This window comes from Heterocephalus glaber, unplaced genomic scaffold (genome assembly GCF_053883595.1).
Source record: "Heterocephalus glaber isolate CG9 unplaced genomic scaffold, H.glaber_assembly_v1.0 deba00001608, whole genome shotgun sequence".
Lineage (NCBI taxonomy): Eukaryota > Metazoa > Chordata > Mammalia > Rodentia > Bathyergidae > Heterocephalus > Heterocephalus glaber.
The window spans coordinates 16,504,069-16,528,466 of NW_028258379.1; the positions used below are offsets into that span (position 1 = coordinate 16,504,069).

At 50.0% G+C, this 24,398-nt stretch overlaps 1 protein-coding gene across 1 annotated transcript in view; it reads left to right on the forward strand.

Annotated features, from left to right (window-relative positions):
• Esrrb (estrogen related receptor beta) overlaps positions 1 to 24,398 on the forward strand; it is a 108,102-nt gene that overhangs the window by 58,200 nt on the left and 25,504 nt on the right. The window contains exon 3 of the mRNA XM_004837148.4: positions 12,184 to 12,300. Within this exon, the coding sequence (XP_004837205.1) occupies positions 12,184 to 12,300 (117 nt within the window). The remainder of the gene's footprint in view (positions 1 to 12,183; positions 12,301 to 24,398) is intronic.

Here is a 24,398-nt window from a genome sequence, read left to right on the forward strand (position 1 = left end):
AGTTTGGGTTGGTTTTGAACTATGTAGCCCAGGCTGGCCTCGAACTTTTAGTAATCCTGCTTCAGCCTCCGGAGGAGTGCTGGGATTATAATAAGCGTGTGTGCGACCACACCCATCTTGTTTTTGTGAATCAAGTAGGGTTGGAATACAGCCACACATGTTCGTTTACATATTATCTGTGGCTGCTTTGATATGGTACCTAGGAGTTGAGTAGCTGCATCAGAAATGTCAGACCTGCAAAGCCTAAAGTACTCACTGGCAGTCCCTTTTATAGAAAAGACTTGCACTCTTCTGCCCTGCAGCCTTGAGCAGGACAGGTTCAGTCCCCAGGGGCTCCTGCTAGTGCCAGCTCTGTTCAGTTCCAGGCTGGGAAATGTTACTGGCACTAGGGGCTGGGTTGGAACTCACTGAGGATAGATTAGCTCAGAGATAGACAAAGGCACCTTCCTGAAGGTACAGGAGGGACTTCAGTTTGAATTCCCTAGTCTGTCTAAAGGAAAACTGTGCCCATCCTGAAGGGTTGGCCAGCCCTGCAGGCAGAGAGCAAAACAGAGTCAGGAGAAGGCACCAGCCTAGGGAAAGGGAGTTCTTGGTTTAGGGTTAGCCTGCTGCACTAAACCTGCCCTAGATCTCATGAATTTCTCTCTGGTGATGACCTAGCTCCCCTTGGGCCGTCTACCACTTGGGGCCTGTCAGTTTGGGCTTGTGTTTGCCCTGTCTGTAATGTATGTTGGCCTCACTGGGCTCCATCAGGCTTCTCCATGTGGGCAGTGGGAGTCCACCCTGAGAGAAGCCCTCATGGATCCGGGCTTGTGGGGTGAGGGCAGAGTGCCCGATTCTGGGCTTTGGTACTGACGCTGCCGCATCAAGAGCTCATGGAACCAATGCCAAAAGTAGTGAGGCGGCTTTCTAGGGCCTTTTCCAAGCTGTACCCCCAAATCTCGACTCTGTCGCCCTGTTTCTCACTCTCAGCAGAGACTCTGCCTCCTGCTTTGTGTTTTTGAGACAAGGACTCTCACTAAGTTGCCCAGGCTGGCCTTAAACTTGCAGTCCTCCTGCCTCTGTCTCCTGAGTGCTGGGATTATGGTTGTGCACCTCCACACCTGGCTGGCTGTTGTTTCACCCAGAACTGGAAGCCTTCAGCCTTCAAGTGGGCGTCAGCAAACCCACCCACTCTCCCACACCTGCTGTCTTTCTTTGTGGTTCATTCCGGTTATTTCTTATTACCCATTTACTTGGAGAAGAGGTACCCCTACCTTGCTAAGTTTCCCTCTGGGCAGAAGCCTGTCTCCTCCCTCTTCCCAGAGCCTGGTCTTTTGTCTCCTCTCCTTTGTCTTCCCCTCTCACTTTCTAAGTCTCCTTCTTAGCATTTAAATACCTCTAGTGTCTCCAACCTAAACACCTGCCCCCTCCCTCCTCCTTTCAGGCCCTGGCTTCTGCTGCCTCTGGAATCCGAATGGACAGTCTCTTGCCTGCAGCTCTTTCTGAGCTTGGGTTCCCTTAACACCCAATGCCCACGTCCTCGTGGCTGTCCCTTCCCCCTTGGAAGATGCCCGGATGTACCTGTGCCACTCTGCCCACACCAGCCCAGGCCCACCCTATGGCTGCTGTCATGACCGCCTGGGTTCTCAGGGAGACCGTAGCCTCCGGAGGGACAGGGTGACATTCACCGTGCTCTCACCGACCCCTGTCCTCTCACAGGTCCTGGCATGTAGGAAGGTCTCAAGTGTCTGAATCCTAGTGTCCAAAGTGATCCCCCACTTTCCCAAGGACCGCAAACCAAAGGAGTTTGGCCCATTTGGGACTAGAAACTTGTGGGGATCTACAGAAGGTTGTTAAATTTCTGGTTACCACAATATGCAGTTTTAGTTTTACTTACGTATTTTAAATCACATAATGTAAAACAGTATGTTATTTTTTGAAAACCTTTTCTATTCACATTTTGTGAAGCGAGCTTTATGGAATTTTTCATAGGAATCTCTAGTCTTTGCTTTTTCTCAGCCCCGTTGAGTCATAGAACACAGTAGTTCTGGCCGCGCTGTCTTCCCCTGTGTGTTAGGTGCTTGAGTGTTGATGTGTATCTGTTCTGCTCTCCCAGCCATGTTTTTAAAACCATACAAATCTATCTAGACCATTAAGATATGATTTGTGTTGATTTACAGCATTATTTCTATACCATATTAGGTATTACACTGCTTTGAACACCCAGTATTGGTTATTGTAAGGTACCATTTCTGGGAATAACTAAATTTAGGTTAAATTTCTTTGCTTCCTTTGTTCTTGATGTGTGCAAGTAACTAGCCTTTTTTTTTGGTACCTGGATGGAACTTGGGTCCTTGCCCTTGCGGGGCAGGTGGCGGCACCACTGAGCTAAATTCCCGGCCCTAACTAGCCTTTTTTTTTTTAAAGACAGGTTCTCAGTAATTTGCCTAGGCTGGGTTCAAACTTGCAAACTTCCTGCCTTAGCTTTCCAGAGTGCTGGGATTTCAGGTGTGCACATCACACCTACCCTCCTGGAGATGACTAACATTCATTGAGGTCATTTTAGGGCAGTGGTGGCAAACCTGTGGCATACGTGCTGCAGCTGGCTGTTTGTTATCATTGAAAGTTCTAACAGGTTCACCGTCACTGTCTTATGGCAATGTGATCATCATTTGTTCAATGTAAAGTGACTGATGTAATGGCACTTTTTTTTTTTTTTTTGAGGCAGGGTCTTGCTGTGCAGTTGAGGATGGCTTTGAACTCACTATATAGCCCAGGTTGGCCTCAAACTCATGGCGATCCTCTTGGCTCAGCCTTCCAAGCGCTGGGATTACAGGCGTGGGCCACCAAACCTGGGCATAATGGCACTTCTAATGTGAGGCTTTACAACACTCAAATATTAAGCAACTTCCTCTTTCCTAAAGGACAATGTCAGGGAAACCCCTGCCTTATGTTTGAGCTAAAGTAGTTGTTCAGTTCTTTGAGTATTTATTGAGCATCACCTATTGTGCTGGGATCTGGGGACAGTGTGGTGGCCCCTACCCTGGTGGGCTTGCTTTCTAGGAGGAAAGCATACAGTAAATGTTACAAAGAAAGAATGCATGAACAGATGGAGACAGGTGCTGGGCAGGAGAAAGTCAGGGCCGAGAGCAGACTGAGTGGCAGAGAAGGACCATGGGAAGGGGTGGCTCCCACTTACACTGGAATCCTGGGCCAGCGCCCCAGGCCGAGAAAAGCAAGTGTTTCAGGACAGGAGGAGGAAGTGAAGGTGACAGGAAGGTGGCAGGATGTGGAGATAGAGAGGTTGGACAGTCTAGGGGACATGGTGCCGGACTTGGTGGTACATACCTATAATCCCAGCTACTTGGGAGGCGGAGGCAGGAGGATTACAAGGTTCAGGTCAGTATAGGCAATTTAACAAGACCCTGGGGGTGTAGCTCAGTAGTACAGCATGTGTGAAGTCCCAGGTTCAGTCCCGGACCCCCAAGATGAATGAGCCTTAGTGAGTGCTGGGCCGTACAAATAAAGCCGACCTGACCCTCCCTGAGCTCCCAGGAGAGGCGACTGCCTTTCGGTCAAGACACTGGGAAGCCCTGGAGCCACTCCTGGTCTGTGGCTTAAGGCAGAGCCACCGAGAAAGAGCCCTAGTGTGAGGCTTCCTCCGTTCCTGGGCTCAGATGCAGGCCTGGAATGAAAGTCCCCAAGGACAGGGCAGGGGTGTGAGGGGTGGGTTATTCTGCCTTGGACCACCTCCAGGCCTTTTGTCCTGGAGAAGGAGGCTGGTGGGTCCCAGGGGACACAAGACAGTGGCAAAGAGACAAAGACTGGGAATGGGTAGCAGTCAGGAGCCAGGTGTTGGTCCCAGCGCAGGGACTCGCCAGCTGGCTGACCTTGGGCAGGACTTGGATCCTCCAGCCTCAGTTTCCTCATCTATAGAGGAAAAGTCAGACCCACAGGAATTTGCTGTCGGCAGGGTCCTGGGAAACAGCAGGGGGAACAGCTCGTAACCGCCTGTTTGGAGGCATAGGTCAGGATGTGTTTGGTCTGTGTCTCTGGTGACACCCAGAGTTCAGAGGAGGGCTGCTTAGCCTGGTTTAGAATCCCAGCTCCACACCCTCTTAATTTTAACCCCCTGGGCCTACTGTTAGTTCCTGCCCCCAGGGTGTTATTGCAAGAACTAAATGACATGCACGTGAAGTGTGTAACTCAGTGCCTGACATCTGATGACCATAAAGTAGATAGTAATTTTCTTGTCATTTATGCCTGGCCACCGGAAGTCATTGAAGGCTTTTGTTGTTGTCTTGGGATGAAGTCTCACTGTGTTGCCCCAGCTGGGGTCTCAACTCCTGGCATAAATGATCCTCCCGTCTCAGCCTCCCGAGTAGCTGCACCTATAGTCACGTGCCACAGCACCCAGTTCATTGATGGCTTCTGAGCAGGGGATTAATCCTGTCTCCTTTTAGCAAGACAATTGGGAGTATCCGTGGTCTGGATGTAGGGAGTCCGGGACAGGGAGACCGGTTTGAAGATGCTCCTAATAGTCTAGTTTAGAGCTCTACATAACAGTCCAGCTCGGAGTATGCAAACTGGGACAGTGACAGAAGGGTTAAAATCCTCCCAAAGTGGCTGATAGTATGGCACATCTTGTGATTGCAGCTACTGGGGAGGCTGAGGCAGAAGGATCAAGTTCTGCCTGGGCAACTTAGTGAGACCTTGTCTTAAAAGTAAAAAGGATCTTGGTGGCAGGTGTCTGAGCTAGCATGCACAAGGCCCTGGGTTTGATGCCCGGTACTAGAAGAAAGGGTCACAGAGACCCTGAAGAGTTGAAGTTAGAGCCTAGAGCCCAGAGTGGGATCCCTGTGGGGCTTGGGGTCTAGTGAGGTCTTGGGTAAGTGGTTCTCAAAGCCTGGCCCCCAGTCAGCCCTACCTTTCAGCCAGGAGCTTATTAGAAATGCAGATTTGGAGCAGGGCACGGTGGCACCTGTTAACCCAACCTGGTGGTGCACACCTGCAGTCCCAGCACTGTGCGAGGCTGAGGCAGGAGGATCACAAGTTCACACCCAACCTGGGCAACTTAGTGGCTTGGCAAGACCCTGTCTCAAAATAATAAAGAAAAGGCTGAGGATGTAGCTTAGTGCAAAGGCCCTGAGTTTAATTCACAACACTAAAAGAGAAGAATGGGGGAAGGGGGAGGAGGAAGAGAAGAGGAAAAGGAAGAGGGAAGGAGAAATGCAGATATATTTTAGGGCCCCATCTGCACCATCAGCACCTGAAAGTCCCGAGGGCTGGGCTGGGCTGTCTGATTTACCTGGTCCAGGCCCTCTGTGAGCCTGATGCAAGCTCCAGTTTGAGAACATCGGTATGGTAGGGAAAGCTCCTCAGGGAGGGCGGAGGGAGGGGAGGCGGCCTGAAGGAGGCTGGGAGGACGGAAGGTGTTTCATCAGTGCCAAGAGGCACATTCAGCCACGGCCCATCTCTCTGCTGGGCTGCCTGTCACGGTACTGTCATGTGTATATCAAAGCTTGCAGAGCAGGGGCCAGTGGCCTAGAAGGTGACCCTGAGACTGCAGTGGGCACTCTGAAGAAGCTCAGTGTGGTTGGCTCCCGTGTCAGAGGAGAGGACGGTTCTGCAGGGAAATAAGAACAAGATGGCTTAATTCAGAAGAGTCTGAATATCTCCCTCCCTCCTTCCCTCCCTTTCTTCCTTCCTTTGTTTCTTTCCCCATGCTGAGATCAAACCCAGGGCCTTGTTCATGTTAGGCAAGCACTCTACAACTGAGCTGTACTCCCAGCCTCAATTTGTTTTTCTTCTATTTTCTCTTTGTTGCTGTATGAGCTAGGCCTGGTGGCACATACCTATAATTCAGCACTCTGGGCGGCTGAAGCAGAAGGATCGAAAGTTGAAACCCTCCTGGCCATCTCAGTGACTTAACAAGATCCTGTCTCAATAAAAAAATAAAAGGGAGTGGGGTGGCTCAGTACAAAGCCCCTGAGTTCAATCCTGAGTACCACAAAAAAACAAAAACTTAGGTGACCAAATCTCTACTTAAAAAAAAAAAATCTGTAAATAAACCCCAAAGAACTCTTTAAATGAAAATACTGATGACAAGGAAGCAGTCCTGGAGCCCTAGTCCAGCATGTGTGAAGCCCTGGATTCAGTCCTCAGCACTGAGAAACAATGTTGATGCACTGTACCCTTGAAAGCATTTTAGAGTTGATGAAATACACGTGGAGGCAGTAAGAGACATTTGAAGAGTCCCTGCAGAGAGAAGGGACGTGAAATCTAGCCATTTGTCTGTTTTAAGAGGTCAGCGATGAGTATGTGCAGCCTGAGGAAGGAGGACAAGGACGTAGAGGAGAGCCCTGCATGTGGCAGCTGCAGGTCACCGTCATGGAACCTCCAGATTCTCAGGGTGGGAATCCTTCCTCGTTTCATTTGTATTTATCCTCCTCTCCACAGATGGGTAATCAGGGGCCAGGCACTGCACGAGAGATGCAAAGACGTAAACAAGGACACAGTGCAGGAGGAGGAGCCCCGGCAAGGTCCTGCTTCTGAAACTTAGCTGTGGCTGTAAATATGCCACAGTGGGGTGGTAGGGAGGGGGGTTCGAGCTTCCCGGGGATAGAAGGGATGGAGGTGTCACCGTGAAGCTTGTGAGGCCACGTGAAGACTGAGACTCCAGGGATGTGGCCGAGACTGCCAGGGGGCAAAAGGAGGAGTTTCAGACAGAGGGACCTGGGAGAGGGCTGGGGCCCAGGAGGACTTGCCTGGGAGGGATCGAGCTATGGGAGCCTCTCCTGGGGAGATCAGGGTGCAGGGGTTGGAGGCAGCCAGAGCACAAGGGCCTTTTGTTTTTGGAGACAGGGTCTCACTATGTAGTCCAGGTTGGGCTTGAACTCTCTTTGTAGTCCAGAATGGCCTCAAACACACAATCCTCCTACCTCGGCTTCCCAAGTGCCGAGATCACAGGTGTTCACCACCAGGCCTGATCCAGGCTGGATCATTTCTTGAAGTTATATTTTAAATGAATTCTTAACCTTTATCAAAATGATGTGTGAGGGTCAGGGATGTAGCTCAGTGGCACCATGCCTACCTCATAAGCACAAGGTCCTGAGTTCAATCCCTGGTACTGGTAAAAAAAAATGATGTGTATACCTTGTTGACAGAGTATAATAGAAAGATAAATTTTATACTGAAAGATAAGTGTGCTGGTCCTGCCCATTCTCCTCCCACCCCAATTCAGAGGTAACCATTTAAAAAAAATCTTACTTCATTGTGGTGGCACGTGCCTGTCATCTCAGCACACTGGGAAATCGAGGCAGGAGGATCACAAGCTTCAGGCCAGCCTGAGCAATTTAGTGCTGTAGTGAGAGATCCAGTCTCAAAATTAAAAAATATATAAAAAGGCTCAGGGGAAAGGCTCTGGATTCAGACCCTGGTACTGCAAACCACAAGAAAACCCCTGGTGGTTGGCTACTGAACTTACAGGGTCAATCTCTACATTCTTTTTTTTTTTTTAGTCTCCACATTCTTGCAACTTTTCTAGTCTATTGTCCATGTCTTTATTTTTTTTTTTTAAACTGGAGTAACTCCTGGGCTTTTCTTTTGAAATCTGTCTCCTTCCTTCCTTTCTTGCTGTACTGTGTGTGTGTGTGTGTGTGTGTGTGTGTGTGTGTGTGTGTTGTGTGTGCACATGCGCACTGGGCCCTGAACACAGGACCTCGTACATGCTAAGAAAGTGCTGTCGAAGTGAGCTACCACCCCAGCCCTTTTTTGTTGGTGGGGGGCAGGGTCTTGATAAATTGCCGAGGCTAGTCTCAAACTCTCGATCCTCCTGCCTCAGCCTTCTGAGTAATTAGGATTACTGGTGTGTGTGGCCAATCCTGGACGGTTCTCGCTCCTTTGCTGTCCTTCAGCAGCCTTCTGGGAAGGTGTGTAGATGTGTGTTGTGATGAACCAGGGTCCCTCTGGCCGTTTTCCCCAGAGGTCCTCCATGTCCCTCCAGCAGCAGAGTGGAGGATGGGCAGGAAGGGAGAGGTAAGAGAGGACACCAGAGTGGATGGGTATCCAACTGTGGCAGCAGAGGAAGGAGGGAGGAAACATCAAGGAAGTAGAATGAAAAGGCTCCTAGTAGCAGAGAGGGAAGAGTCCAGGATGCCATGTCAGTCTGACTTAGGTGGCAGGGTGGCTGGTTGTCCCTTCCATGCAACCAGGAATAGAGAAGAGGAGCAGATGGGGTGGGGCCAGGTGTAACTTGAGAGAGTTTGGGAGCCAGAGGGACCTCCAGGTGGAAACCTTACAGGCAGGGGCTGTGGAGCCTGAGTCCAGCTGGGCAGCCACAGCGAGGGCCAGGTACCGAGAGCAGAGCGGCCCACACTGAGATCACCCAGCTGTGGGGAAGGGGAAGCCACGCAGAGAGCAGAGGACAGCTGGTCACTCACAGTGAAAGGGATACATCCGTCCTCTGGCAGTGAGACAAGGAGTGAAAGCGAGGGGCCTGCAGTCCAGCCCTTTCCTCGTAGCCCCTGACTGGTGACCACACAGGCTCTGAGGTGAGCCAGAAGCGATACTTGTCCCCAAGGGCCTTGATCTGAGCTCAGCAGCCCCCAGCTCAGAGCTGGGCCAGGGCTGCCCCATAGGCCCAGCAGCTGTGGCTCTGAGGCCCAGCTGTGGGAGGCAGATTTTCAAGTTCTTAAATGTCAGCATGGCAGCCTCAGATCTGACACCTCGGAGAGTATCCGGGAGCCCTCTGGCTGTGCCCTCAGATCTGCCTGGACATAAACGTCAGCAGTAACCTTAACTGCTCTTGAGCCAAGGGAGGTGGTACCCATGGATCTTGTCCCTCGAATGCTTTCCCCATCTGCACAACCGTAAGAGATGGGAACCATGCCCATTTTATGGGTAAGTATACTGAGGCTCGGAGAAGTTATGTGACTCGGCTGAAGTGGAATCAGCCCATGTCTACACTGGACACAATCCCAGGTTAGAACCCTGAATTGGAGCTGGCTGTGACCTATGTTCCTGCCTTGTGAGAGCCTACCCTACACTTGCCCACTTCAGTTGGTGGAAGCTGAGTGTGCCACCAGCACCCCTCTCTCTTCCTGAGCTCTTCTAGACTCCCCTGGAGGCTGCAGGAATTCTGATGGATTAATCTCATCACTTTATCGAAGAGGCACTTACAGAAATTACAAGGCAGGCCACCAGCCTGGCTTTGCTGGCAGCCGGCCGTGGGGGCCATAAGACAAATTAAAAGGCACAAAAATAAGTAAAATTAGAATTCTCTCTCTCTCTCTCTCTCTCTCTCTCTCTCTCTCTCTGTCACACACACACACACACACACACACACACACACACACACACAGGGTCAAGAACATTGCTTGTGACTTGCCCTTGGCACTTGGTCCTCTCCTTATGGGAGGCAGCAGGGTCAAACCCACACACCCTCTTGATCCCTGCTCTGAGCTACACCCTGTGGTCCGTCCTCCCTCCAGGGATGGCCAGCTGCTGTGCAGGAGGGAGCAAGACACTGGAAGTGAGCTGTGTGATGGTGTCCCAAGCGACATGTGTTACTGTACCACCTAGGTCACTACGCAGCCACCAGGCTCATTCCTCAGCCGTCCCTCAGCCTGGCCCTGCCCACCTTTATCATGTATATGACGGGCAAGTAGAGGGTTCCCTCCAGGGTTGTGGGCAAGGTTAAAGACCCAGTATTCGTGAAGCATGACCACAGCGACCCTTCATCTGTTAGCCCTCAGTGGGTACTGAGCACTACTGTGTCAGGTGCTTTGAGTACAGAGGAAGCCAGTCTGGGTGGACCAGACACGGTCAGTCAGTGGGGACATCAGTGGTGAGGGAAGGAGCACCTTGCAAGAGGGACCAGGAGAGGTGGCCAGGCGGCCCAGGGTCAAGGGGACCTGGTGGGCTTGTTCTCGGCTGCAGCAGCAAAAGCCAGTAGGCCTAGGTGGTGCCTGAGTTCCAGGAAGTGACAGCTGTGCAGACGGTAGTGGAGAACTCAGGACAAGCAGATTGGAAACAAGAGCGAGGGATGGGGTGGGGACGGGGGCCGAGTTCAGCTGCGCCTCTGAGCCAGTGCGAAGACTTGGATGAGCTCATTGATATGCGTGTGTTTTCCTCTCTTCTTCTCTTGATCATTTCACCGCGCTTATGCGAGTATTGAAATTATTTCCCAGAAAGCCACACAACTGAGTACTCTCAAGAAATGATTAGAATTGGATAAGATCGGGCTAGGGGCACAGAACCTTCACCTTTCCTCTTCCTCATCCCTTCCGTCCTCCAGCAGAGGGGTCAACCTTCAGCCCCTCTGCACAAGAGGTGGGTAGGGAGAGAGCCTCAGGATCTCCAAGGTGCTCTGGGGAGCCAGTAGGTTGGGGTGAGGATGATCCTGAGCCGGGGGGCATGCCCTATTCAAATAGTCGTTGGTCATGGGGCCCCGGATGTCACTCTTTCAAAGCCTTTTGCCATTTGTGGCACATGGCCCATACATACTTGTTCCCAGAAAACACAGTAGAAAGTGGTCTCCGTATCCCATGTGGCAGGGACACCCGTGGGTGCCCTTTTCATCTCCTGGTCACCAGATCACCTCAGCTGCTGGATTAGTGACCAGGATCTGTTCTTGGAGGGGCAGTGCACTTCTGATTTCCGAAAGCTGCTTGTGAGATGCAGGCGTGGCACAGGGGCTTTGGGTGGCCTCAGGTAACTCACTTCAGCGGTGTGAGTCTGTTTCTTGGTATGTGAAGTGGTGCCTGATGTACCCAACTCAGGGCTGTGGTGAGAATGGAGGGAGCTGATGCAGATGAGGTGCACAGGTGCACAATAAACCCTGGCTGTTACTACTGTAATGGGGGTGTATTCAAAGGAGAGGGAGGCCTTTGCTCCTTCCAGAGGGCAGTGTCTGGGGGAGGAGGGCAGCTGGAAGGAGAGAACCCCCCCCTCATTGCCTTTCTTCCTGGCCCCAGACACGTTACAGGTCCCTAGTGCTTGTGGGCTAGATAAGTCATAGGAAAGGGTACATAGGGTGGACGCTGTACCCTCCATAGAAAGGCAGCCACAGCTTGAAAACCATCCTGGGAAAGAGGCACTGAAAAGCGGGAAGGGCCTCTGGGAGCATTGGGAGGAAAGTCACAGCCTTCCCAAGGCCTACATGGTCACACTGCCAGAGTGTGCCCCTCAGCCTTCCTGCCTGTACAGCGGGGAGATGCTGGTACCATGGGTGGTGCAGGGAGCGCCTGATACGGCTGCCCCCTGGGGGCGGGCAGCGCCCGACCTGCCTTCCAGAAGACCTCAGCTTCTTGGGAACATAGGCTGGACTCACCGTTGGTACATTATAACCCATCTAAGGGGTGATGTGGAAAATTAATCACAAATTCCCTCTCCCACAATGAACTGTGCTTATAATCACTTCATGTTGACAAGCACTTTATTTCTGCCAGGTTTTTTTCTTTCTTGGTGCTAGGGCTCAAACCCAGGCCTTGGCACATGCTAGGCAAGCATTCTACCTCTGAGCTATACCTCCACTCCTTTTTATTTTTTATTATTTATTTTTTAAAATTTTTAAAATTTTTTTCTGCAGTACCGGGGATCCAACTCAGGACTTTGTGCTTGCGAGGCAGGCGCAGTGCCACTGAGCTTCATCTCTGGCTTTTATTTTTTATTTTGAGACAGAGCCTCACTAAGTTGCTCACTCTAGCTTCCAATTTGTTATCCTCCTGCCTCAGCCTCGTAAGTGGCTGGAATTACAGGTGCACACTGGGTCACAGTGTTTTAAAGGGAACTTTCCATACAATGACTTGCTTAACCTTTAGTTAGGAGCTAGTAGCGCATTGTTTTGCAGATGAGGAAACAGACTCCGTGAGGAGGTGAGCACAGCTGGTGGCTCTGGGCCGCCCAATGGGGGCAGAATCTGGGTCCTGACGCCACGGGCTCAGTGTCCCTGAGTCTTTTTCTCGCATGGGTTGGGGCTGGCAGTGGAGGAGCCGGAGGTGGTGATGGAGGTCTGGTCGGCACCGGGGCTGTTCTCTTCTTGGGATAAAAGCCAGCTCGGTGAGCTTCGATGTCCCTGAGCAGCAGTGGCTTTGTAACTGGGAGTGACCATTTTCTGGAGCCTGATTTTCCCAGCAGCTCCTATGCAGGGAAGACTTGAACTGTCATGAGGAGCCTGACAACCCTCTCTGTCTGTTGCAGGGAACATCGAGTACAGCTGCCCAGCCACCAACGAGTGTGAGATCACAAAGCGGAGGCGCAAGTCCTGCCAGGCCTGCCGCTTCATGAAATGCCTCAAAGTGGGGATGCTGAAGGAGGGTAAGGGCCCCACCCGCGGCGCTCACCCACCTTGCTCCTCTCCCTCTGGCCGTGGGCCTCCCCTGGGAGGTGCACATGCGCATGCATCCTGCAAGTCCACCCCGAATCCCTGGTTGCTCCCTCCAGGTGCCGGTGTCTCCCCCACACTCTGCGCTCCAGCCCACAGCCCACACGCGCTGCTTTTTACCTTTCTTAGTGTGGCTACTAGCAAACCTAAGATGACGTGTAGCTCGTTATGTGCCCAGCTGCTCTGTCTAGGTCCCCTCCGCTTCACCCTTTTCTCTGCCCTCCTTCCCTTTCCTCCCCTCTCCTCCACTTTTCTGAGTCTGGGTCTAAACTTTCCACCTTCCTGCCTCAGCCTCCCAGCTGGGATTACAGATGTGTGTCACCATGCCTGGCTTTCGATTTCCCCTTCTCGGAACTACTCAGTTTGATGAACCTTGTTCAGGGTCACTCGGGGTGTTAGTGTAGGTGTGCATTTCCTCATTTCTCTGCCTGCCAGGGGAGCCCACTAGTGGGAGGCCTGCAGAAGCCCAGCCAGCCTTCAGGAGCACTTTAGGGTGCTCCTCTGCTCCCTCTCCTGGCACCCTCAGGGAAGGGCCTGAATTAATGATGCAGCTTTAGTGAGAAGAGTTGGACTTTTATGCTGTAGAAATGGAGGCTCCCACTTCCCTTCCCGTTCCAGGTCCCCTCTGTACCTATAAAGTTCTTGAAGAAGGGTCGGAGTCACCCTTTCGTCTACATAGCATGCTGACTTTTATTTTATTATTTTTATTTTTTGGTTTTTTGAGACAGGGTCTCTATGTGTACTTTAAGCTGCCCTTGAATTCACTATGTAGCCCAAGCTGGCCTCAGACTTATGGCAATCCTCCTGCCTCAGACTCCTGAGTGCTGGGATTACAGGTGTGTGCCACCACGCTCAGCAGCATGCTGGCTTTCAGAATGCATCTCATTAGTCACTTAATTTGACCCCTTCTTGATGGAGACACATTTCCTTGAGGGCTCCACTGAGGAAACAGCCCTCTTTCTGGGTGAAAATGAGCTGTGTTGGATCTGCTGAAAGACTGTATGTTGGTTTTTCTTCTTCTTTTTTTCTCTCAGTGTGGGGGATTAAACCCAGGGCCTAAAAGCATGCTAGGCAGGCACTCTACCACTGAGCTACAGGCCTAGCCCAGGGTTGGCTCAGTTTGATTCTTCACGGTTTGAGTGTGAGTGTGTGTGTATGTGTGTGTGTGTGTGTGTGTGTGTGTGTGTGTGTGTGTGTGTGTGTGTGGTACTGGAGACTGAACCCAGGGCTTTCCCACTGACTGAACTATATCTCCATCCCTTTTTCTTTCTTCTATTGAGACAGGGTCTTGCTAAGTCACCAACTTGTCCAGGCTGAACTCAAATTTGGTATCTTCCCACTTCAGCCTCTCAGAATGCTGGGATCACAGACGTGTGCCCCCATGCCTGGCTGACTCTTCACAGGCGTATGGGCTGTAAGCCAGCTAGTGGCTCCCACACTAGGCTCTCTCTGCTCCTTCAGAGCCTCCTTGTGTCCCGGATGAGGAAGCAGGCATGAGGGTGTGGCGAGGCGAGCCTTAGTGCAGTGCTCTTGCCTGGTGCCTCTCAGAGGGACCCTGTCTCTGCCACCTTGATTTGCAGGCAGGGTGAGGACGAGGTCGGGCTGGGGCTGGCTGTCCAGGGCCTCTCCTGCCTGGAGTGTGCGACCTCGGAGGAACTTGGAGCAGAAGGAAGCCTTGTTATCAGTGCACCTCTGAATGTTAAGGGTGACATTGGGCCCTGTGGTGGTTGGGGCGAGATGCCTTCCTGGCTACACACCAGCCTGAGGGGAGCTGGGCCTGGCACAAGGGTTCCTGGGTGGGGGGCTGCTGCTCACTCCCTGGACTATGGCGAGGCCCTCCAGTGCCGGAAAAGAGGGGGACATGCTCTAACAGCTTCGCCGAAAGTGGCACATGATGCGGGGGTGGAGGACACTGACAGCAGGAGATGGGGCGTCTGAGTGCTTGGGTGACAGGCCGTACTGTGGCACTAGGAGTGGAGCTTGTAAGAGAAGCAGGATGGACCGGGATAATGGTGGGGGAGCTGGCAGGGTCAGGGCTGAACTGAGTGACCCTGTCCCTGCTGTAAGTTGTCCCGTGGCTGATGGCTTCTAGCTAAGGTGACGCCCAGCTGTTCTGACCACTGGGCAGATGTGCTGAGCATGAAGAGGCCTGTTTAGCCACTCTGCCTGGGACAACCCCTTCCCGTGCTGGCCCAAGTCCAAGAGGGGACAGATGACACAAAGCCTCCAGAGCGTGGGGACGGCAGCCGCCTCTGTGAGCGGCCCGCTGAGCCTTGGCGAGATCTGGGATCTGACTCTCCGTGGGGACCAGCCCCTCAGGAGCAGCCTCGTCAGGAGCCTGGGTCCCTGCCAGTAGAGCTTGGCAGCCGCGTGGCTCTGCCTTTGTTTGGGTGTCCTCCTGGCTCTGCACACAGGGCCTGGCCCCTGGGACGGCTCAGGTGCCTGCCTGTCTTCCCTCCGCCTCCCCCTGGGCTCAGAAAGGCAAACTTCACCTTCTCTGGGGCTGCTCCCCTCCTAGGGTCCCACAGTGGGCCTTGGGCTTTGGGGAACCCTGAGTCTTATGGGAAGGAAGAGTGAGAAGGCCACCTGTCCTCTTCCTCCTCTGTCAACTACACATCTAAACTTGCTTCCCTCTGCTCAGCACCTTGAGATGTCTTCTTTCTCTCTCTCCTTCTCCCTCTCCCTTTTCTCCTCCCTGTCCCTCTCTTTTACTTATTATTTATTATTTATTTGAGATAAGAGGTCATTGTGTATTCCAGGTTGGCCTTAAACTCACTGGGTGGCCCTGATCCTCCTTTCTCAGCCTCCCTCCTGCTGGGATTACAGGCATGTGCCACCATGCCCAGCCTCTACTACTTTTCCTTTCTTTGGTAAAATAATCTGGAGACCGTTTCATGACTTTGGGGCCCCAGCAGTCACCAGGGTGAGGGTCAGCTGTGTGGCTTCCTAGGTCTCAGGGACCTAAGCTTATCAGATTCCTCAGCTGGTTGGGGACTGGTCCTAGGCTCTGTGTGCCTGTCCAGAGCAGGCTGTGGACAGCTTTGTCTTTCTGTAAGCAAATCCAGGATATGAAAATCTGTGTTTTCAGGGGAAGAAGTAATCTTTCTCTTTGCTACTCATTTTTTTTTTTTGGTACCAGGGATTGAACTTGGGTCCTTGTGCTTGCAAGGCAGGTGGCAGAACCACTAAGCTAAATCCCCCATGGCAATCTTTCTCTTTATATACAAAATACAGTACAAAAATCGGAACTGGGTTGGGATTCATGGCCTGCAGGGTCTTCCTGGTTCTCAGCACAGCTGCTGTGTGATGCTACTTTTCACACCCACGGAACCCCATCTCTTCACCTATCAGGGATGTTGATACCTGCCATCCGTCACCGGCTAAAGGTGGGCGTCCAATGGGACAGCGCCTCCTGGCAGAACCCATTGTGGCACTGCTTTGACACATCAGTTCCCTGGGAACATTCAGTGTTTCATTCAAAGATAGCTTCAGCTGAGCATGGCGGCAGCACTCTGGGAGCCTGAGGCAGGAGGATCAAACGTTTCAGCCCAACTGGGCAACTTAGTAACTTATTAAGATGCTGACTCTAAATAAATTAATAAAAAGGGCTGGGTATGTAGCTCGGTGCAGAGAACCTGAGTTTAACTCCAGTACTGGAAGAAGAAGAAAAAAGGTGGCCTCATTCCCACTCGGCTTTTCAGTATTCTGCCCATTGTGTCCAGTGATGCAAATGTGTCTCCAGCTGCCCTGATTTTCTTCCTGCATTTACTGGTGGGAATCTTAGATAGTGGCATTGTCTTGGGCTAGCCCCCTCTCTGGGTTCTAGAATCAGAATGGGAGGGTTCCCTGCAGGTTGAGCTTCACAGCCTGGTTAGAGTGTGGACTGACTCAGCCTCCAGTCCCAAGGAACCCTGGAAACCTTGTTTGTTGCATTTCCCGGGGTGCAACCCAAATCTTCAATCAGTGCTGGATTTCAGCCACTCTCCCTGGAACTGCAAACTTCACCTTCTCCTTTTCTGGCTTCACCTCCCTCCAGCCACCAGCCCCTCGGGCTGCTGCTTCTCACCCCCAGCCCCTGCCTGCTGCTCCGCAAGTGTTTTCTAAAAGATATTTGATTTCAGCAAGAGCTAGGCTGCCGTCCACACAGTGTGCGCTCCCTGTCTCTTTGTGCTTGTCGGGAAGGCGCAGGCCTCCTCCGGGGATTCTGGGTAATTGGGTTAGTGGCCAGCTCATGTCAGGAAATTAAAAGGAGGCCCTGATCAGGTTTCTGCTGCATGGGATTTAATGGCTTTGTATTTATAGAGTATTCTGCCTCTAGCCCATGCCAGAAATACCATTTTTCTGGCCCTGTGAATGAAGAAAGAGAATAAGAGATGACTTGTTTTTAAAAATTCTTTAAAACACATTAGTGTTTTTGAAACAAACCCCAGCTCTTCAGCACTTCAGAGAATAGCACTGAATGACAGCTGGAGAACTCTTAACGCATGCTCCTGTCCCCAGAACTGCTTTCCGTCCTGCACATGTGCAGTCCCCCCACCGTGTCTGGCAGCTCACACGATCGTAATCTCCGATGCCCTGAAGTCCCTGGGCCACTCAGGAACAGTGACCTCTAGCTGGAGAAGCGTGTTGAGTCTTTACCTGTTCACTCGGGGCATTTGGTGTTCAGGCATTGGATAACAGGTTCAGGGGCATTTAGACCTGCTAAAATCCCTGCTACACCATTGGCCAGCTTTTTGGGCACGATGCTTACTCATCTGTAAGCCTCTTTTCTCTTTCACAACATGGGAACATTAGTGGCCATTTTCATCATATTTCCCATCTCTGGGGACGTCCCTAGGGTTGAACCATGAAGTCTGATATTGATCATTGATCTGAGATAGATATTCTCCATCATATTGTAATATTGATTTTCTTTTTATTCTATTTTTAGTTGACAAGTAATTGTGTACAGCTGTGGGGTGCAATATATTTTGATTTTTGCATACATTATAGAATGGTCAAACTAATGATCTCATCAAAGTGTTTTGTGTGGTGAGAACATTAAAAATCTATTTTAGCAGTTTTGAATATGCAGTGTATTATTATTTGCTGTGGTCACCAGGTAGTACAACAGATCACTGAAACCGCTAAAGCTTACTCTTCCTGTCTAACTGACACTTTGTACCCTTTGATCAACATCTTCCAAGCCTTTCCCTGTCCCTCCCTAATACTGGTTTTCCTCTGTGATCCAGGAAGCAGCTTTTCCTCCAGAGCCCCTCTGTACTTCAACTCATGATCTTGCTTCATATTTTCTTGAGAAAATAGAAGCTGCAACAGTCAAGTGGGAAATTGTTTTCTCTCCCTCCCCCCTTGCTTTTCCCCTGTCCTTCTCCTCCCCCATCTTTCCTCCTGTCCTCCCTCCCACTCTTACTGGGAATGGAACCCAGGGCCTTGAGCATACTAGGGAAGTGCTGCACCACAGCTACACCCTAGCCCATTTAAAAAATTTTTATTTTGAGACAACAGGTTCTCACTGAGTTGTCCTGACTGGCCTCAAACTTATTTGCAGTCCTCCTGTCTCAGTCTCCTGAACAGTTAGATTATAGGCACGTTCACAAACATGAGTGTGTTACCCTATTCTAAAAACAAAATTAGATTTGAAACCCTTCATCTTCATCCAGAAATAACCACCTTACCCATTCCCCTTTTCAACAAAACTTCCCAAGGACCACAGCACTTGCTATAGTTCCATCCTCACTCTTTAAAAAAAAACAGTCCTTTAAAAAGCAAATATCAGGGCTGGGGATGTAGCTCAGTGGCACTGCGCCTTCCTCATAAGCATAAAGTCATGAGTTTGATCCCTGATACCAAAAAAATAAAAAATAAATAAATAAAAAGCAAACATCGAAGCTGGGTACCTGTAATTCCTACACTTGGGAAGCTAAGCTAAAGCAGAAGGATTATGAGTTCAAGGTCAGCCTGGATTACATATCGAGATTCTGTCTCAAAAAAGCCATAATAGTGATAAAACACTGAGTGGATCCAGAAATATTATAGTATATGATATTAGGTAGAGTAAGGCTAAATATCTATAACAAACGGACTACCTTTCCACCACTAAAATAACAACCAGAAGGCTAGAAGTTTAGTTCTCTCTCATTTTGAATGAAATAGTTAAAAGTCTGTGGTAACCCAGAACTGGTTGGCAGCTCTATCCTTAGCCTGGGGCTTCCACTTGAGCTTTTCACCTCAAGACAGCCTGAAGGAGGAAAAGCCTACTCCAGGTCATTTGAAGTCCTTCCAGTCATAGCCCATTGGTGGAACCTAGTCACATGGCCACCCCTCTCTGCAGGGGACTATGAGAATTGTAGTCTTCACCTGGGATGCCATACAACCAACTGAAACTGTTGATGTAAAAGAAGGGAATAACATGGAGGATTGTTAAAAATACATGTCAAACCTAAAAGAATGTGGGTGCCTCCACCCATTGTAGGACCACGAAGAGTGCCCTTACTTCAGAGGTTTTCTTTTGCCCTTTCTCATTTTCATTCCCTTTTCTCCACCCTCCAAGGTAACCACTGTCCTGGAGTTTGCATTATGTTCTTGCCTTTCTTTATAATTTTACCATCTCTTTGTTTTGTTTTGTTTTGTTTTGTATTTTTTGAGACAAGGTCTCGCTATGTCGCCCTGGTGGCTTTGAACTCAACAATCCTCCTGCCTCAGCCTCCCAAGTGCTAGGATTACAGGTGTGCACCACCAGGCCTGGCAGTTTTACCATCTGTTTATACTTTAATGCTTTTATAGGGGTGTTTTGTTTTAAATGAAATTATACCACATCTTCTGCATCATGATTATTTTAGTATTTTTGAGATGAAAGCTTGTTGATCTGGACATGATGGTTCATGATTATAATCTGGGCATTTGGAAGGCTGAGGCAGGAGAATGAACTATGCAGTGAAATCCTATCTCAAAATAAAACAACCCTGTCAGTTGCATGGTGCTGTAATTCATTTAATTTCCTTCTTCCTTCCCTGCTTCCCTCCTTTCCTCCTTTCCTTCTTCTCCAGACCTGAGGATTGAACCCAAGGCTCGTATGGTTCATGGTGAACTATATTTCCAGCCTTTCTTACTTGTTTGGAGCAGAGTCTCCCTGAGTTGCCCAGGCTGGCTTACATTTTCAGTCTTCCTGTCTCAGCCCCCCACAGTGCTGAGATTACAGATGTGTGCCACCATGCTCAGGTTCAAATTCATTTCTGCCCAGCAGAAGTCAGTAGCTACTTTAGGTCTCTGACCTATGTACTCCACTTTGCTGTGGTACTGACACAGTGTGTAATGAACTAGCAGGGCTGTGTTTGGGTAGAGACGCAGAGGGCTGGATTTAGCTCTTAGACCACAGTTTGCTAATGCATATGGTATAGTATCATTGCACAAGTTTATTTTTCCTACTGATGTGCATTTAGGGGTCTGGGTTTTGAGGGTGCTGAGCAGGTTTCCTAGTTGCTTGTGCATACTGAAGGAGTTCTAGGACATGTATCTCCAGCTTTATGAGAGCGTAGTAAACAGCTTTTGTTTTTCTTTGGTACCAGGGATCGAACTCGGGTCCTTGCACTTGCGCAGCAGGCAGCGAAATCACTGAGCTACATCCCCGGCCCGAAACTGCTTTTGATTTGTTTGTATTGATTCACATTTTTTTGTGCTGAGAGTGGAACCCAGGGGCTTGTGCATGCTAGGCAAATACTGTACCACCGAGCTACATCCCTAGTCCTTTTTATTTTGAGTAAAGCTCTCGATAAGTTGCCCAGGGTGGCATCTAACTTGCAATCCTCCTGCCTCAGACTCCTGAGTGCTGGGATTACAGCTGTGTGCCACCCAACCCGGCTCAGACTGACACATTTATCACCTGTATTCAGATACTCCTGTTGCTCCATAATGTCACCAATGCTTTTTTTTCTTTTTGCTAGCTGCTTTTGTATAAAGCTGCTGATCAATATGTACTTTCTTTGCAATGAGATAAGCATATTTCATGCATTTGTTAGCCACTAAGGATTCCTTTTCTGTGAAAAGATCCTTGTATGAGGCTTTCTCCAAAATTTTCTCCTTTATTTTTTCTACTGATTGCAGAAATTTTTAGATCTTCTGGTGTATAATATATAATATAATATACTTATATATATCATTTTTCTATTATTAGTGTTGTAAAAATCTCCCCATTTATACTTTCTCTCCCTTTATGGAATCCTTTGCTAAGTGGAAGTTGGCATTTCTAACAAACTGAGTATATCAGTCTTTTTCTTTGCTTTATGTTATCTAAAAACTTTTTCTTCAGCTGTTTTGGAAATTTTTTTTTTGTATCGGGATCGAACTTGGCACCTTGCACTTTCGAGGCAGGCGGCAGAACCACTGACTAAATCCCCGGGCCCCTATCTTTAGCTGTTGTTAGAAAGATGCTTCCCTAATCTGCCTCCCACACTGGGTTTCCATCTCTGGAGTTGCTTTGACTTTTTGTTGTTTCATTATTTGAGACAAGGTCTTGCTATGTAGCCCAAGGTGGCTGCGAACTCATGATTCTTCTGCCTCGGCCCCCCTGAGTACTGGGATTGTAGCCTGGGACACGATGGCCAGATTGTGACCTTGACTTTGATGAGACACCTGTCTCTCTGTCCACTCCTCCTTTACCACTGCCCCACCTGTACCCTTGAAAGTGCCCTCTGCCAGCTCTGGGCCATGCAGCCTGGTTCTTCTTTGAGGGCAGCTCCTTCGGCCTCTCAGCAGCGCGCCATGTTCCCTGCCCCTGTGCTCTTGACTCCCCAGACCGTGCTGGCCTCCTCTGCCCCTTATCTCATTACCATGCATTTTAGACTTATTGGCTCACTCTGTCTCTTGCTGACCTTTACATTTCAGAGCTCTGTGGGTCTTAGAACCAGACCTTCTTCCCCACCTGCACCCTGCCATCATCTCTTCTAGGTTAGGCACTAGGTATCAATAGGTGGCTCTCACTCCCAGCCCCCGGCCCCAAGCCTTCCCTTGGATGCTTAGCCCCAACATCTCACCGCCGTACTGGGCCCTTTAGGAGGGAGACTTGAGGTTGGGACCACCCTGCCTCCACTACTCTCCATCTTCACCTAGGGACATCACCTTCCCTGAGTCAGTGTCCAAAATGTATTTCACATTCTCCTGCTTTTCTTCATCACCATGGTCATGATTCTGGAACCACTGAACCCTCACAGTGTCCTGACTGGACTTGTGGTCTTTGGTCTTGGTCCTGTTTCTTCTAAGCCTCATAGCAGCCCGAGCTGTAATATGCAAGTCTGCCATTTTGTTTTCCACAATCAAGTGACTCTCCATTGACTTAGAATGAAATTCAGATACTTTACCCTGGTCTTCCAGGCCCAACATGGTCCAGCACGCTGTTGATACCAAGCATGATAAACCCTTTTCCACTTAGGACTTTCAGATTGTTCCCTCTGCGTGGAATGCTTTTCTGGAGGCTGACTCCTTCTCATCCTTCCAGTCCCAATTTAAATGCCATCATCTCAGAAAGACCTCCCTTCCCACCCCATTGCTTGCTATTGTATCTCCTTCTTTATTCTTTTTTTGTTTTGTTTTTTTGGTACTGGGGATCAAACTCAGGTCCTTGCGCTTGCGAGGCAGGTGTGGTGCCACTGAGCTAAATCCCCAGTCCCCTTCTTTATTCTTTTTTTGTTTGGTACCAGGAATTGAACTCAGTACCTTGTGCTTTTGAGGTAGGCACAGCACCACTGAGCTAAATCCCCAGCCCCTCCTTCTTTATTCTTCATTGAACGTTTCCCAGTCTGAAATTATCTTGTTTGTGCATTTGTTTGCTCTGGCAGCTCCTAACAGTTCTTCTTTTTTAAAAAAATTAATGTATGTTTGCAACACATAATCAGCACATTCATTGTGGGAATTGGTACCAATAAAAATCACATCTTGATCCTTTTTACTTTCCCATCTCCCCCATTCCCAGATCCTTTTCCCATCTCTCCATGGTATATCTCTGTTTCCTCTCTTTTATTTTGCTCTTTAAATTATTTATACTTTGGGTTTCTCATGTAAGTGAAACCATGCCATAGTTAACCTTTCTTGTCTGATTTATTTCACTTAGCATTATGGTCTCAAGGTGTATCCATTTTCCTAAAATGACTCAAATTTATCCTTTATGGCTGAGCAGTACTCCATTGTGTATATATACCATATTTTCCATATCCATCTTATTGGTGGGCATAGAGGCTGCTTCCAAGATTAGCTATTACAAGTCATAGTCATTCTTAATTCAGGCCACAGGATGGCGAATTGCCTTTCAGTGGTATGCCAGCCCTAGGGTGGGCAGTGGCTGCCTGGAGCCCATAATTGAAAGGGCTTTGAGGCAGTGCTGACATCAGCAGGCAACAGTGCCCTGGCTGATTGGCGATGGCCACCCCAGGCAAGGAAACGGAAGGTGGTGGCACAGATGACAGGTGTTTGCTGTGCTTGAGCTGGCCCCTAGGGCCTCACAGCTAGGAGATGACAGAGCTCAGTGGAATGGAGTCTCCTTGGTGATGTGGAACTGCCCATTCCTAGCATCACTGTGGATGCCTTGGGCAGTAGCAAAGCCCCAGCCCTCCTCAAAGAGGAAAACAGGAGGGGAGGCCAGGAAGTGACATCTCACTGTTGGGTATACAGTTCGGGATGTTTCTGGGCAGGGAAAGCTCATGTTTGTTGAAATGTTCTTGGGGACGCTGTGCCCTGGGTGAGAAGCATCCAGAGGACACAGCAGAGTGACATCAGATGCTTTTCAATGGGCAGAATGCTGGGGCTCCATGTTACCAGCTGTGGAGCCCAGACAGAGCCCTCAGAGCGTTGGCAGGAGCGCCAGGGTGTTAGCTGTGGTTGTCTTAGGTTACCCACCAGACTCATACCCCTGGCTTTTGGGGAGCCAGCCGTGAGATGTGTGGACCGGAAAAGAGTCAACTCCCAAGTCCCTGGAGAACACTGGTCAGATAACAGTATTGAATAAAGACACAAACCTGGCATACAGTCAGAGTCACTAAAGGAACTTGGAGAAAATATCTGGACCTCCTGACTCAGGACCTGCCTTGGAGGGTTAGCTCTGAGTCTGCGCTGTTCAGGGCTTTCCAGGGCATTCTGATGGTCACACAGGACTGATGACCACAAGTTCAAGACAAAGGAGACCTGATTTAGGCATCTGCAAATTAGGGCTTAGCTCCTCCCATGGTTTTTCTTGGTTGTGTAACCCTGGGCAAGTTACTTAACTACCCTAACCTTCTGTGTGCTTCTGGCACTGGTAATAATCCTGTAGTTGCCCCCTCCACACGGTTACACAGCTCAGATGAGAGAGGGATATGAACTGGCTTCTTAAACAGAAGCATTGTCCAGGTGAACCTGCTTATATCGGCTGTTGAGTTGGGTGCTGATGGTGGAGGCAGCTCTGGATAAGGGCAAGAGGAAGGTCTTGGCCTTGAACACTGCAAGGTCAGGGGGGATCCTACCTGCCCCTAACCCCAGACAGGAGCTGGGGAACAAGGACATTGGCCCTGGGGACTTGGCTCCTCCTGTCCTGTCTGAGCTGCCCCTGTGGGAAGAGATGTGTGACGGGGGAGGGCAGCGCCAGGGCAGGCTCAGGGCCAGGTGCAAGGCCATGCTCTGTGAAGCTTTGGCCAGTTATTTTTAGTGCCTGGATATAAAAGAAAGCAACTTAACTAGCCTTGGCTGCCGCCACCCCTGTGCATTTGGCTATTTTTACTTCTGAAAGACTGGGATCTCATCCAGCTTAGGGAGGGAAAAGGAGAAGAAAGGAGGGCGGTGAAAGGAGGCAGGAGTTCTTTTACTTCCATTAAAAAAGAAATCCGAAGCCCGATCTTGCCAAGTCAGCAAGTGGGCATCTGATCGGGTCAGGGATCTGTGGGCCCTGGATGCTGTCTAGAGGCCTCTGGGGGCTGGAGAGGCCAGCAGATGGGGTGTGGCCTTGAGAATTCGGGGAGCCCCCTCCCCTCCCCTCTGACGGAGGAGGTTCTGCACTGGAGCAGCTTTGCCA